This window comes from Siphateles boraxobius, unplaced genomic scaffold (genome assembly GCF_051911475.1).
Source record: "Siphateles boraxobius isolate OS27281-9 unplaced genomic scaffold, OSU_SipBor_1 25, whole genome shotgun sequence".
NCBI lineage: Eukaryota > Metazoa > Chordata > Actinopteri > Cypriniformes > Leuciscidae > Siphateles > Siphateles boraxobius.
The window spans coordinates 5,874,311-5,891,028 of record NW_027508866.1 but is presented as its reverse complement, the minus strand read 5'-3'; the positions used below and the strand labels follow the sequence as shown (position 1 = coordinate 5,891,028).

The window sequence follows — 16,718 nt, the reverse complement described above, 5'->3', positions numbered from 1 at the left end:
GAAAATGCCAGTGTGGAGGGATGAGTTGATGATGTGTGTGAGTGCTGGTAGAAGTGTGGGAGAGATGGCTTGTAGAAGGTGTGAGGGGATGGGGTCTAGAGGGCAGGTGGTAGGATGACTGGAGAGGAGAAGTTTAGATACTTCTTCCTCGGTTAGCGGAGAGAAGGTAAAGAGAAGGTTTCTGGTAGTGGGAGAGGATGGTTTGGGTTCCTGTGTGTGTGGAGTTGAGAACTGACTGCTGATAGAGGTTGGTTTGTTGGTGAAGAAGTTAGCATAGTCATCAGCTGTTAAAGAGGAGGTGGGTGATGGTGGAGGTGGACAGAGGAGAGAGTTAAATGTCTTGAAAAGTGTTCGTGTGTTAGAGGCGCTGTTGATCTTGCTGTGGAAATATGAAGATTTTGCAGCGTGAACATCAGCAGAAAAGGAAGAGAGCAGAGATTGATACATACTCAGGTCAGACGTGTCTTTTGATTTGCGCCATTTCCTCTCCATTGCCCTGAGTTTGGTCCGGTGTTCACGAAGAACCTCAGATAACCAGGGCTTAGAGGGAGTAGCGCGTGCTGGCCTAGAGGAGAGAGGGCAGATATTGTCTGAATAAGAAGTTAAAGTGTAGCATAAAGTATCTGTTGCGGTATTCACATCTAGAGATGAGAATTGTGAGGGTGAGGGAAGTGAAGATGACACAGCAGAGGAAAGATGGGAAGGAGAAAGTGAGCGCAGGTTACGTCTGAAAGTAACTGGTAGGGGAGTTGGTGGAGCATGGGTAGTGAGTTGTAGATTGAAAGTAATGAGGAAATGATCTGAAACATGGAGAGGTTTCACCAAAATGTTGTCTGTGATGCAGTTGCGTGTGTAAACCAGGTCCAGTTGGTTGCCTGACTTGTGAGTACCTGTGGTGATGAGCCGTTTGAGGTCAAATGAGGCTAGAAGAGAGATGAAGTCTGTTGCATACGCCTTTTCTAATAATAAATTCTATGGGGTGGTGATGGCGCAATGGATAAGACACATGCCTTTGGAGTGAGAGACCCGGGTTCGAATCCACTGTGAGACACCAATGTGTCCCTGAGCAAGACACTTAACCCCTAGTTGCTCCATAGGCGTGCGATCTCTGACATGTATAGCAATTGTAAGTCCTTTTGGATTAAAGCGTCAGCTAAATGAATAAATGTAAATGTAAAAATAAATTCTATATAAATAATAAAAAAGCAGAACATAAATACTTTCATAACAATCATGAATACTTCCCTTCGGGCTGACAACACAACATGATGGTTACCGTATTAACTCAGAAGTAGTCAGAAAACAATAAACTCCACACACAGCCCACACCCACACAACACACACCCACATAACAGTCATCTTCTCCCTCCTGACCACTGAGTCACACCCTTCTGCTGCTGTAGGACACACGAACAGCTTCATTGCCCATCACGGATTCAGATCTGCCTGTAAAGGAGTCTTACAAAGCGTAAATGCCTCTTGTGAAGTTATAATTCTGTAAGTAATCTAATTCAATAATTAATGAGTATTAATTAAGGATTTGTTGTTTTAGACATTTTGGACAATGTTTCCAATTTGTAATGTGTAAAGATCCGGTCACAAATACTGTTGCTTGGCGAATTTTCACGGGCAAAACCCAGTAATTTAAAAAGGAACTCATGCGATCTGGAATTTGGCATGAGGGTGAAAGATTCGCTCAAGTTGGTCACGTTGATTCGTTGCGATGGCCAACAGAATGTTGGTTTGAAAGGGATTCTGTGTCTTTTTATTTATTATAAATTTGTGCACGTTATGATTTTTTTTTAAATTCATTTGCAATAGCAAACCACAAAGATCCTACGATCCAATCGATTCCCGATGGACAAAATCAAGTCCCGACCAACATTTTACTTGCTCGAGAAGCCATTTCACTTGGATATACGTCACAAAAGGGAAGAAAAGAATATCACACTTTCGTTTCATACCGAATTTAAAGTGCAAACCATTGTAATTCTGCGATGTAAGTATATTTCTCAGTGAAACAGGAGACACATAATGCGGGGTGAGATTTTATCCACCAGAAATTGATACGATCACAAAAAGTGAGTGGAGTTTGAATTAACCGTTTAAATGATCTAATAGCCTGCACATTCTTGGCGACATCAGCCGAAAAGAAAGTAGTTTCAGAGCTGGAGCAAGTTATTGTATTCTGATGAAAGATTATGAAGACAAAAATTTCTCTCTTGTATGACATGCACTGATAAATCATGTACACACTGTAAAACAGAAAAAAAGATTATACTATTTCATTCTTTCTACTTCAAAATTTTACATTTAATTCAATTGAGGATTTTTTATATTTTATTTGTAAAATGTACAGTGAAAATTGTTTCAAAGTAAACTCTACATCAATTTTTTCAGTGCTATAGACCTTATGTAGCCCCGCCCCTTTTCAGCACTGCGCTCGTTGAGTTCTGTCGTCTGGTTTGTATTTCCACAGCATGAAGGTAAGATCTTACGGATTCATGAAAAAGATGATCGTTTTAAAATCTTTCCGGTCGAATGCATTTGTTATGACATCCGCTTCAAACACTAAAATGCTCATGATAACTTTTGTTAACTTTACAATACCGTAGGTATATCCACTTCACCAGGTTATTACTCTTCGACAGCGATGCCATAAACAAGTTCAAACACAAAATTTCTCTGGCGCAAAAGGTCTATAATTAAAACGAGTACTGAGAAAGTAAATAAGGTACATTTTGATTGTTTCTGGCCAAAACATATGTAATAGGTGGAGAATAAATGTTACTTTTATTGGAACTATGAAGTAAAGCAAATAAAAGTACACAGCACCTATGAGTATCTACACACTATTAAACATTTAAAAAACATCCAGTACTGTACCAGGATTATGCTGGTCTCCCTTCACGTATAATTTTCAGTTTTTTCAACTTAAAACACATCATTAGCAACTCATGTGATTTCCATCTGTTCTGACATGAAACTGAGATGCTAGAAACAAATAAAAGTGGCTCAGTGCCATACACAGACCGGTAGTGCATTTATGCAACTCTTCTCGATCCAAACACATCTGAACACTGGTTTAACTCGTTTTCAGAAGCATATTTGAATATTAAAATGTCTTGAAACATAAAACCGTGCCTTTTTTCAAGTATTGGTCCACAATGTGCTCTCCCACATTCACACTTGTCTTTTACACAGACCCAAACTCGGACATCCAGGACTCATACTTCTCCAGGTCTGACGCCGAGACGGATTTTGAGATCTTTTTGAGTGTAAGCTCAAAGTCCTCCATGGTGACTGGCATCTGCAGCTCATCTTTAGAAAGAGCACGGATCTCCTCCGGACTCAGACCCTGGATCCTCCTTCGCATGGCCATCATTGATGCATCTCTGAGAGAACAAACACAAGTCCATCAGTCACATCAACATGTTTAGAGCTTACACAGCTTCATTTAAAGAGGACCTATTATGCTTTTTTTAAATTTTCAACTTTCTTTAGTTGAACTGACTAAAGTATTTAAAAGGAGAAGGTTACATTAAAACCAAACATTTTAACATTAGAAATGTTGATGTTAAATCCACTTTTGTTTTTTATAGAATTGTTCTATTGTCTATACAGTATTTAATGCAATTACATCAAAGTAGCTGTAATTAAATTACAAAAAAATGAGAGTAATCCCATACTTTACTTTTTCAAGGGAAAATAAATTGAATTACAGTAATAATTACATAGTAATGAGTTACACCCAACACTGCTTGTTAGAATGATGTGGACTTTAATAGACACAAAGACTCTTGGGCACAATAAGGCTAACATGCAGAGCATTCTATATCGTTAATTCAATTTGAATATATATACACGTTTCAGTCTATATATTTTAGCATGTCAACAATTAGTGCGTTTTTTTTTAAGAGTGGCGTAAATGCACAAGGGATCCCCGGTGTATGATGCATGAGGGAACCCAGTGAAGTAGTCATTCCCCCGGTTTTACACACAAGGCTTAAGCTAGTCCCAGACTAAAATGCATGTTTGATCTGTTTGAACTTGCACTGACATGACAGTGCCATTGTTTTGTTTCAAGATGCACACCATGTTTTTTTCTAAGGGACGTTTATAAAAGCTGCTTAAATGTCCTAATTTATCTAAGGCCTAATCCTGATTTAATCTAAGCCCTGTCTGTGAAACCAGGCCATTTAGTGCCACGTTCATTACAGCATTACTCCTCCAACTGCGCTCGACATGATTAACAACAGTCCTGTATTATTGAACCAATGTGGTTCAAAGGACAGAGGTGCGAGCATGTTACTACAGTCTTAGGTGACTAGTTGGTTCGTTTTTTCCAACAATGCATCATACTGTGGTAGCTAATCAGCAAGTTACATTACTGTGATAATGTAAATATTTGAAAAATAAATAGGTTTTCATGCTTGAATGTTAAAAAAACACTTCTAGTAGACCATTAAAACAAAATCAGAACTTTGTATAAGGGTATAATATGGCCTTATTATATATATATATATAATAAAATAAATTAAAATACTTTCTCTCACCCCTTAATATGCAAATACAAAACATATAAACCCAGACTGAATTGATTAAATCTTTTTCAGTGCTATTTGAGATTAGTCCCTCTTAAAACACTTTTAGCTGAAGCAGCTGGACCTGGTTGGTTTGGTTCAAGATAACTCTTCTATTCAGGAATTTTCTGCAGTGCTGAAGGAAAAATGAATGGAGAATATAATAAAGGGCCCCAGGCAGCCACGGTTGAGCTCGAGTCTGTTTGGCTGTGATTTTGTCGCTTTGCACTGTACTACATTTTTACCGAGGGCAGAGAAATGACATGATGCTTGAAGCATTCAGTTTGGACAAGGTGTTATCTGTAATCCTGAAAACATACTGTACCTGCAGACGTTGGTGATGTCAGCTCCTGAATAACCCTCAATTTTCTCAGCGATGAGGGTGAGATCCACGTCAGATTCCACTTCAACTTCCCGTAGGTTGATCTTTAACAGTTCTGCCCGTCCTTCAGCTGTGGAGTTCAGAAATGGTTTGATGAAAGTCATGTTTTTTATTAAAAAAAATTATTATGCTTTGTTTACTTTTATTTTTTTTTTAAATGTATTGTTCTCCTGTTTTGAAAAAAAAAAGTGTGTTGTGTTTATTAATACTACCATATTATTTCGAGTACCATATTTCCTGGAATATAAATCACTTTTTTTAATAATCTGAAACATGCTGAGACTTGTATTCCAAAGCGACTTAAAGTAAAGCAAAACAAAGCCAATACATTTGGATTCCAGCTGAATGACAGTGGTATGTGAGCCCAAGTTTATTTGTATAGCGCGTTTCCCCACATACTGGTACTTTTAGTTTGCCTTTAATAAATGTCGTTTACAATTAATTCAACAATAATTTATGTTTGTTTTATACTTATATTTCTCATTCCTGTTTTGTGAATACCATTAAATTGAAAGGATTTGTGGAGTGAGGAGAACTAATACATGTTTATAATGTCTGTAAATGTTTTGTTTTATTTACTGTTATTTTACATTATTTCTGAAAATTAATAAAATGTGACTTATCTGACCAATTATTTCTCTCTCACCAATGCAATATTGATCCAGTGATCCTTATAATCAGGTACGAATTATTTTCAGTAGAATTTGGTAAATATATATATATTTTTTTTAATTTTTGGATTTTCATTGCGGATTTAAAATGACTATTATTACATATTTCGAAATGTTTTTAAGTGTCATGACAAATGCCAGTTTCAAAAATCCTAAAAAAAATAATCTCAATTTTATTTATACAATTTCTAATTTTGTCCTTTTGGTTTCAGGGAGAAATATGACCTTTTTGAAATATGACATTTTTGTCTCCCAATATATTTGAAATTCTAAAATCCAGGCCCTTTAACTATAACAAAAGAGTTGAATCAGACAATGAAAGCTCATGAGTAATGACTAACTAACTGAACTACACAGCACAGTGTGAATGGATAGAAATTACTCAGGCAGGTTCATTTATGAGTGGGTGAGATGCATGGAGAAATCAGAGGAGCCGTGACTGCCTGGAGAATGTTGTCCTGTCGATGGGCGTTTGTGTGTGAGGGTGTTACATTACCAGTGGGCAGTGGAATGTAGATCCTCTTCTCCAGTCGTCTCCTTAGAGCCTCATCAATGTCCCAGGGGAAGTTAGTGGCAGCCAGGACCATTACCATTTTAGAGGGATCGTCACTCTCTTGAGCACCTCCTACACCTGATGCCATTACACGGGTGGGCGTTAAAATACGGCTGCATTATTCAATCATAACAAAGTGGTTTACTACACAAAACTCACCATCCATCTGCACAAGTAATTCGGACTTCACTCTGCGACTGGCCTCATGTTCATCTGAGGTGCCCCGCCTCCCGCAAATAGAGTCGATCTCATCAATAAAAATTGTTGTGGGAGCATAAAAACGAGCCTGTTAAAACAAAAATTAAGACAACAACATTTTTGATTATCAGATATTGTATTATCATGTTATCATGCATGTACTTAAAGGGGATGTCTAATGCTTTTATTTCATGCATTCTGTCTTATTTACACTGTTAAAGAGTTTGATTCTCATGGCCAAAGTTTAAAAAAGACTAGTTGGACGTATGACGGAGAATTTCTGTGCCAAATACACTACTTCAGGATTCGTATAAGTTTTGGAACGTTTTTCCCCCACAGTATGGCCCTTTATGACTAGGAATTCCGTGTATGGGCACTTCTCCTGGAGGAGCGCGTGCACACATCAACCAGAGCGAGAGCAAGAGCACGCACATCAACGTGCTTCGTTCGGGTTACGGAACGGAAGCCGTCGGCAGCGCTGTCAATTTGTTTTTAGACCACGAAATCAGTGTGTTATCCAGGGATAATGCGATGATGTATTGTGCGTGACTCTTTATAGCTCCGCCCACGACACGCCTCCAGGAGCTCGACTGTTTTCGGAAAGTATCGGTACAGCGTATCGGTGTTTTATAAAACTGATAAAACTGAAGACTCTTCGGAGACATGAAGGTGGCAATACTACTCTATAGGACCTCAATATTAACCTGAGATTGGCAAAAACTGTGTGTTATATCCCCTTTAATTAATTTCAGGAAGTTTTGTTGTAAAGTGGGTCACAATCAGAATCAGGATTTTCAAAATATTTTTAAAGAAGCAATATTTGACCACTGAAATTGATTTTTTCAAATAGTTTTTTTTTCTAGAATTAACTAACTAACTAACCAACTAATCTTTTTTGCTGTACTGTTGTCTAACTAGCTATAAAAGTACCTGTAAATAATACTAAAGATATCATGACACTGTAAATACACTTCAAAAATGCGTTTGATATAATTGGTCCCTATGTTAGAATATACAGGTCTCTACTGTCGATCCATGTAGATTTTATATGTAATCGCTGTTTACGTTTTTGATGTTGTTTGGAAAGTATTCTTTATATTCTGTCTTTAGCCGGCCAATGGACAAACACTATCACAGTGTCTACATTGCTTCCTTCGAGATCACTCACCATTTCAAAGAGGAGCCGCACCAGTTTCTCCGACTCTCCCCTGTACTTTGAGGTCAGCGTGGAGGACGACACATTGAAAAATGTTGTGCCACATTCGGTCGCAACCGCTTTAGCCAGCATGGTCTTCCCTGTACCCGGAGGCCCCACCATCAGCACCCCCTGACAGTTCAAGAACAACAAGCATTGGTATCATCTTCACACGGGCACATATTTTAATAAAAACAACGATGCAGTTGATGGTTTGTGGAAAAAAACACTTCAGTAGACCAGATGGTACGTGAAAAACAAACTGAAGTAGAAACCTATCGACCGATATGTGACGATTGATACAGTACTAATGAGAGCTTGTGTTGAAAAATGTTCACTCTGCCCTAAATAATAAACTAAAATAGCAGCGCCCCCTGGTGGACTAAAAAACTATCATCACAAGAAATAGACATACATTTTGGCAAAAAACAATATGACAGACTATGCATCCATATGCATGTATACTCAGATGTCAAACTCTGGCATCAGGTGTCATCTAACATATTAACCTTCCACGGGCGGCGGATCCCCTTGAAGAAGTCTGGCATCCACATAGGCAGGACCACTGCCTCTCTCAGCAGCTTTTTGGCATCTTCCAGATCTGCTATGTCATCCCTGCAGGAACAGTAACACATGACAGCTTGCCTGAATCACTGTCCAGCCCTGAATCACTAACTGCCACTGTGACTGACAGTTGTCGCTGACTCAACACACAACAACTACACTCTGGAGAAGTACAAAAACTAAACTCACCGCATCGCTATTTATACAGCCAGTGCCGAGGCCCAGAAGGAACTTGAACTTTTTTCAACATTTTCTCGGCTGATTTTAATAAAAGAAATGTGCAGAATGGACTGGAATCTGAAGAAATGTGCTACAGCGAACTGAAATCCTCTTTTTGGATGCTAAGCGGATAATCAAACTAGCCAAAAACGAAATAAAAAAAAAGTCTCATGTCGTTCCAAACCCGTAAGACTTCCGTTTATCTTCGAAAACAAAAAAAGTAAGATTTTTTTTATGAAATCTGTTAGATTCCTGTCCCTCCATTGACAGCTAAGCAACCATCACTTTGTCGCTTCAAAATGTTCATAAAGAGATTGTAAAAAAAATTAATATGAATCGAGCGGTTTACTCCAAATTTTCTGAAGAGACACAATCACTTTAAATGATGAACAGATTTAATTTCGGCTTTTATTTGATCAGCGAATGTAAAAAGAAGCTCAACCTAACTTGCTTGAAACATGAGAAAAAACTTCATTAGTTCTTGCGGAAGCTCAAACTTTCGTTTACCATATCTGATGTGTCAGTTCATGAATGTTTATATGTGAATGAAAGCCTAAATTAAATCTGTTCATCATGTCAAGTGATCGTGTCTCTTCAGAAAATTTGGACTAAATCGTACAATTCATATGAATTGGTTTTACAATCTCTTTATGAACCTTTTGAAGCATCAAAGTGTGTATTGAGGGACAGAAAACTATCAGATTTCATTAAAATATATTTTGTGTTTCGAAGACAAACGAAAGTGCATTGACATATTGACACATTTTGTACTTTAGTATGTAGTGTTTAACAGTTATAGGTTAAATGTTAACAGTTATTTATTAACTGTCTGATCGTGGTTATTTGATCTAATTACAATTATTTGAGAGAATTGTGATAATTGTACAGTTTAAATTTCAATCAAATTTTTCAATTCAAATAAGGGAAATTTCGGCATGTAAAGAAAATGTTGTTGCGTCTCATTTTACTGCATGGTAGGGAAAAGCAAGGAAGTCAGATTTCATTGATCATATATATATATATATATATATATATATATGTGACGTATTAGGCTCCATAGCTCACAAACCTTTTGTGTTCGCTCACAAAATGTATCATATATTGTTGAGATTTGCTGGGCTCCAGTGTGAGATTAAAGATCAAGATTTAAGTTAATTTAATGATAGCAAATGATCTATAAAAGTTGCATAAAAAACATTTATTTTGTGAACTGTATGATCATAAGTACTTGAAAAGTAAAACTAGTAGTAAAATGGCAAAATACCAGTGGATATTGAGATTCCGGGACACAATATCTCTCTCCAGTGCATCCACCAAATCGCTGTCATAGCCTGTGCCATCAAACTTCCTCTGTTCCACATCAGCAGCGCCCTCCTGGGAATACTTCTTACTCTGAAAACACAGGCAGATACGACACATGATAATAGCTACAAAGAAAAATTAAATGGTCTAGTCTGAAAAGAAATCAACCACAATACCAATTCTCATTTCTTCAACTTGTACATTAGGCCTAACACTGTCTACACCGGACACGAACGGCACGATGTGACGCGACAAAAGACAGTAGAGCCCATTATAATAAGTGATGAGACACGACAAATCCCAGACATTAAATTGATGCCTTGTTCTATTTATAATGTACTCCAAACATTCGTGATGCTTCTCATAAGAAGGACAAATGGATTTGCAATGGTCACTTTGTCGCATCCAGTGTAGACAGCTTCTAGTTGTTGCGGCGCGATGAAACCCATTAATGGTCGTGTTCGATCTAGACACGGTGAAATAGTTTGGTTAACTTACTTTATCCTCCTTAGCTTTATTTCCACGGCCGTCACGGGTGTTCGGTCTATCTGATTTGACGTTCGGCTGGCCCCTCCCCACAGGTCCGCGATGCTGCATCCCAGGTGACTCTTTCCTCTGAGGCTTTGATACAGGGACCGGCTTCTTCACCTGGACAGGTCCCCTATAACAAGACAGAGTCGTATCATCAGGTCCATGTGACCACAAGTGCAAACAGATACACTAAATTTGTGTAAGTGCATTTTGTTTGGAGTTTCTGGTGCTTCATTTATATCATATCAATCAGTTGAACTGATTTAGCCAATATAACTTATACATGTGTATAATTTACACTAACATTCAACACATTCATTGGGGTCAGTAAGATTTTTTTGGACAGAAATTAATACTTTTAATCAGCAAGAATCCATTAAATTGGACAAAAAGAATCCTGAAAAAATCCTGGTTTTCACAAAAATATTAAGCAGCACAAACGTTTTCAACACTGATAATAGAAAATATTTTATTAAATATTATTGAATATATATCTCTGCATCAAATCAGCATATTGAACTCAGAAAAAAAAAAAATTCAGGATACTGTTTATTAAAAAATGTTTTGGAAAATTGAAATAACTAATACATATCTTTATCAGAAAAGGTTTAAAATACCTGATGAGTGTGCTTTTGGCAGCCAGTAAGAAGGCAATCACACGCAAATGGTTAAAACAATAGAGACCAACATTAGATGACTGGATCGATGTGACCATTGACATTTATATGAAGGAAAAGATAACTTTTTTTGTTAATTTGAAGAAAGAACTTTTTCTGGAAAAATTGAGGAAATGGGTTGAATATGTATCAGAAAGAAGGTGAGATTTTGTTGCTATACTTAAATAGATGAAGATTAATGTATAATATATATGTTAATAATATATGTTTGCTTGTGTATGTAATAATAATTATCATAAGTCATTTGAGATTATAATAATAAGTCATTTGAGGTTGTTAAGGATGGAATCTAACTAGGACACATGTTCTCTCCCTGGATGTATATAGTTACCCTTTTATTTTATTTTTTGTTTCTGTGCCCTTATTTCTTTATTTAATTTATTTTCTGTTGTAAAAGAGAAAAAAGTTATACTTTGAAACAATTGAACAAACCTGGAGTACAATCTATATTTAAAACACATTAGGTAATTGCACATACCTGTATTTATAAAGACACTTTGTGATTGCATTGAGCACTATATGCAACCTGAAATATACCATATGATTGTACTCAAATGAATGATTTAAATAAACACAAAAAAAAATTAAGGTTTAAACAATGTTTAATATGTTTTACAAAGTTGTATATGACTTTCTTCTTTCAGCCAAACACAATCGGAGTTATATTAAAAAATATCCTGGCTCTTCCAAGCTTTATAATTGGAGTGAATGGTACCTTAGATTTTGATAATCACTTGTAATAATGGTAGAGCCAAATAAATAATGGTAACGGCAGTACGCAAGACTCAAGTGACCCAAGTTACCAGAAGTCAGTGACTTTAGTTTTATAAAGTTATAAATATGGATATTTTCTTACAAAAATGCATCGCATTACTTAAAAAAGTCTTTATTAACTCCCTGGAACCGTATGGATCACTTTTATTATGGATGGATGAAAGCTTGGAATAGCCAGAATATTATTTAATATAACTCTGATTGTGTTTGGGTTGATGGAAGATGGCTTGAGGTTGAGTAAATTATGGAATCATTTTTATTTTTTAGTGAACTAACCCTTTAAGGTCGCAGTTCCAATAACTTAGGAAAATAAAGAAACCTTTCTACTGACTCTGAAAAACACCAGATGAAAAAAATGCCCAGGGTCCCTTATCACCTGTGTGAACATGCCATGTTCAGGGACTCATTATTACATTTCTGTTCATCAAATATATGTGAAATTTGTTCAGTTTATGTCATAGTTGTTGAAGTTTTTTTATGTTCATACAAATATGTACACGGTAAGAAATGTGTGTGAATATAATATATATATATATATATATATATATATATATAAATCGGAATGGAATCGCAAGCTTGTGAATCGAAATTGAATCAGGAAATTTGGGTCAATACCCAGCCGAGATTTGGAGATTTTAATATCCAACTGACACATTTCTGAGCGCTTTATTAAACAGAAATGTGCTGTTGGTGTATTAGCCTAAAACAACATGCTCGCCAGATTGTTTATCTAAATAGCCCTGTGTTGTTAGAAATTACTGTTTACCAGGTTTTAGGTTATTTCCTTGATTTCATTTTTTTAATTCTTTTTTTAAATTAAAACTAACATCATAAAGTATGATATTTTTTTTTACTTTGAGCAATTCTGGAGCTATAATTGACTCTTCTTAGGAGCCTATAAAACAAAACAGCTCCTTGGTAAAAATGAAATGTAATATAGTAGTTATAAACAAAGGTTTATTTTAGATCAAATTAGTTTGAGGGCAGTAATTGTATTCATAATGTCAATAAAACCCGACATAATGTTACTTGAAGGCATTATAGCCTACTATTCCTGCCAAACTTCCATGGTTGCAGTTAGTGTTACTACAGTAAATCCATGGTGAATGTTGCTGATCTGTGGACAAACTAAGAAACGGTCCGTCAACAACACAATAACGAGCAGTTTCGTTCCGCTTGCATTACGTTATGGTGGCTCCGGCGGATTATGAGAGCGCTTACCATACGCAACGCGCCTACATTTGAAATAACGAAAATTTTGTCGGCAGGAAAAATGCCTACACGATTCACGTAAATGACCCAATTGACCAAGAAAACGGCAAGTTTGCAGGTGTGAGGAGACATGTGACAAGCTCTCCAGCTGACTGAACTCCACAGGGCTTTATGTAATCAGCTCCCTATTGTACCTGTGCTCCGCTGGGGTGGGGGGAGGCCAGACATCAGGGTCCCTTGGGCTCTCTTCAGGCAAAGGGTTGGGGAAATCAACTGGTTTGTCCATCTTGAAACTCTCCAGGGTGTTTACAATGCTTTTCACCTGCTCATATTCCTCTGCCAGTTCCTGCCGAATCTGGGCTCGGGGGAGGGGGGATTACATATATACCTTCAGATTACATATATACTGTACCAACACAACTATATTCTTTAGCTAAAACCTGTTCGAGCAAATATAAATGGTCATGAACACACATCAGATTAAATCAGAGCCTTACTTGTTGCCATTTGACTTTCAGGGCAGGATCTCTGAGGGACAAACAGTGCTTATGGATCTGTTGTATAACACCTTGGTAGTACACCATGGACGAGTCATAGTTCCCCAATAGTGCATATTCTCTTCCTTTCTTAGCATTGTCACAAATCTCTGTCAGATTCATGATGAGAAAGAAATCAAACTGAAAGTTACTTCAGCGCTTCAATGCGACCGGAGTTCACGGCGTCATTAGAGGAGCTGGTTTGAGTGCGGTTGATTGAAGGCCATGAGTCCTAACCATGTCAAAAAACAGAGAATCTGATGAGATGATGCAGAGCCAAATCAAACATTTATAATGACAGTAACAGAAGAGGGGTGAAGTTGGGTACAGCACATCACTTTCTGGCAAATCATCTAGAGCAGCATTAAAATGTCTCTGCAGTCTGCACATTTCCAGACTCACTGAGTGTAAAGTCAGGTCTCATATTTTATTTTGTTTAAAATATTTAACAATATACAACCCAAAAGCTATTTAAAGAACTATTATGCTAGAAGTCAACCTTTGTGTCAAAACTATTTTGTTTGAGTAAAATGTTCCAGGGAATCTGTACAGCAAAACTTTCAGATAGAATTAGTTGGATTTGTGGGTGTAAGAATAAGAAATGTTATAACATTAAAAAACAAGCAAATTCAACTAATTGTTACTATACTGTACTAAACTTTTATGTAGAGTGTGTAAACCATTCTCTGTAGAATTACTTGAGATTTTACTTAATTTTTGACTGATAATAGTTAACTATACATTTATAGAAGCAACATCCATGCAATATAAATACTGACATAAGCTGATGGTAGTAGATAAATTGTGCCAATAACTAAATATTCTTTTTCTTAAAATTATAAGGTTGTTTAAAAAGAAAAAAGAAAAGACTTAAATTTAATATATCAATCATGATGCCTTTTACTTTTAGATGTCCAAAAGTTTCTTATTAATATACAAATCTTATATTAAAGGTTGCAATGTTAGTCTATTCATGGGTTTTCCCATTCGGCCTCTGTAAAATGTTTTTCTTGCTCTCTGTAGAAAACTGGGACCAACCAAATCAGGTTATAAATATGAAGTAAAATGATAGCATCGGGTTAAAACGCAGTGACTGAATCTTTATTCACTGATAACAATCACAAGATTTCTCTACGGGTTTGTAAGCAAAGCTGCAGTGACTACTACTGATGTACTACACTTTGGTTTATTAACATTTGCACTGACCACCCAGTGACAGTCAAAAATAAGACAATTTCGTTCGTTGGACACATGACGTAAAAGCACATAATAAATACCGTTCGGGACACTTGAAAATGTACTTTTCTTTTTCTTTTTTTCAAATAAACCTACAGTCGACTATGAATGATTACATTCAATCATTTTTTATCAATAAAATCAAATTGATCAAATCGTTTGTATGTAAAAACAGCTCGAACGCCAGGCCTTTACATATTCCTTTGCAAGGGACTTGTAGTTGTTTTCCGTTTGCCTAAAACTACAGACAAATGGCGAAAACTGCAACACGGAACTACATTACCCATAAGGCAACAGTGCAAGATGCTTAAGATGTAGGCCATTGGTAACAAAAAGGATTTGCAAGGAAACAAAATACGAAGTCCATTTGTTAGTTTATGATTCCTTCTAAGGACATGCGATATGACAGATATGTTCTACATTTAATTCTACGTTTGCATGGGAATGAGTAAATGTCTTACCTTTATTCGAGGCACTTTTACGCTCGAGCGGTCCACAGTCCGTTGCCCACTGATGTTGCCATGGCCGCGGAAAGACGCTGACTAATGAACGAGTGCATGTGTTGTAGGCGGGGCCTCGGCAAATACAACTCAAACAGCCTGATAAACCGGTGGCCCGTTCTTCGTACGTGGGTTACTGTTATCAGGACTTTACCGTTATGACTGTTTGACTTGATCCAGGATTGTTAGGATCTTAATCTGAAAATAATATTATAATGTTGTGTAGTCTACCATAATATACACAGACAGTTTACTCACTGAGAGATGTATTTGTGAGGGATTAATTACATAGTAATTTTATTGGAATCTTACACACAGTTAGTCTGTGCCGTGCATTCATTTGAATGGTGGCCCCTATTAGGATTGGCTTATGCAGAGATGCAGCAGAACTTGCGTAGGGCCCCAGAACCACCAGGGGCCCCCTTTCTCTCAACGATGATTTAATGACTAAGGCTGAGCGAGCAATTTAATTTTAGTTGTTGTTTTTTTTGGCTTCAAATGATTATGAAAACATGATGCCGCATTTCTTTCTTTTCCTTTAAAGCAGAGCAATGTCTCCCTTCCTACGTAGTTCAAATCATTCTAATCATGCAACGTGACTGTTGTAATATAGGGCCTACAGTCTCCTGCCGGAAGTGCTCGACTAAAAAGTAATAATAATAAAAAGAGTTAAAAGAGTATTGAGCTGTGAAAGAGGCTGTTCCCCAGACTGGCTCGATCTGAGACGGAGAAACACGTACAAGTATAAGGCTAGCCTACTTTGGGCTTCGGGCGTGTGCTTATTTACAAATACACACAAAAATATGTACAAATTCTATGTCTTAAGTGAATGAGCCTCATCAGAGGGGGTGATGAGTCCTCATACAGGGATAGGGTCCACAAGATCACCGTCTATGGGGAGGACGAAGATCTTGTTCTTAACATTGACAAAACCAAGGAACTCATTCTGGACTTTCGGAGGAGAGCTCCCGTCCTACAGCCTCTCACCATCAAGGGGATTGAGACGGAGCGGACTGATAGTTATACGTTTTTAGGACTTCATGTTTCAGAAAACCTCAGCTGGGCTAAAAACACTGTGTAAAAGAGCTCAGCAGAGGTCAACCCCTTACCCATGTCTACAGAGGCCTTGTTGAGAGCCTCCTCACCAGCGGTATTACAGTGTGGTCGGCAACAGAGAGGAAATCGCTGCAACGGGTCATAAAAACTGCAGAGAGGGTTATCGGCTCTAACCTCCCCTCCATAGAGACTATATAACCCAGCGCTGCAGGAGGAAAGCACAGAGCATCCTTAGGGACAAACACAACCCAGTTTATGCTTTGTTTAAGTGAGTGGACACAGGTGATAATCTCAGACACCGCAGGCCTGTGAGTATCAAGGCCCGTCTATTTAATAGCTTCTTTCCAGCCACTGTTAGGTTTGTGGCACAGGACATTGAGGAGGGCAAAAAGTATTAATTCCATGTTTTTAATCCAGGTGCATTAACATTATCATTGTAATGACTTGTGCAATAGTACTTTATTTAGAGTTTCTACAATGTGCAATATTATTAATTTATTTTACCTTTTACAATGTGTATTTATTTAAA

General features: G+C 37.2%; 1 protein-coding gene across 1 annotated transcript; it reads right to left on the bottom strand.

Annotated features, from left to right (window-relative positions):
* Positions 1-2,770: 2,770 nt before the first annotated feature.
* katnal1 (katanin p60 subunit A-like 1) lies at positions 2,771-15,200 on the bottom strand. Its single transcript, XM_077242192.1, has 11 exons — positions 15,095-15,200; positions 13,359-13,629; positions 13,056-13,216; positions 10,166-10,328; positions 9,630-9,757; positions 8,092-8,197; positions 7,556-7,714; positions 6,349-6,475; positions 6,133-6,267; positions 4,909-5,035; positions 2,771-3,395 (listed from the first exon to the last, which is right to left on the bottom strand). Exons 2-11 carry the CDS (start codon positions 13,518-13,520, stop codon positions 3,197-3,199), a joined length of 1,467 nt encoding a protein of 488 aa, XP_077098307.1. The 5' UTR covers positions 13,521-13,629; positions 15,095-15,200; the 3' UTR covers positions 2,771-3,196.
* Between the last annotated feature and the right edge of the window lie 1,518 nt (positions 15,201-16,718).

Bases quoted from the DNA above. Each gene is read 5' to 3' on its own strand.
- katnal1 (XM_077242192.1), bottom strand. From the start codon at position 13,520: ATGAATCTGACAGAGATTTGTGACAATGCTAAGAAAGGAAGAGAATAT. The intron at 7,715-8,091 runs GTTAATATGTTA...TTGAACTGTCAG, and splicing joins GGATCCGCCGCCCGTGGAAG to GGGGTGCTGATGGTGGGGCC. The intron at 6,476-7,555 runs GTGAGTGATCTC...TTGTTTTAACAG, and splicing joins TGCGGCTCCTCTTTGAAATG to GCTCGTTTTTATGCTCCCAC.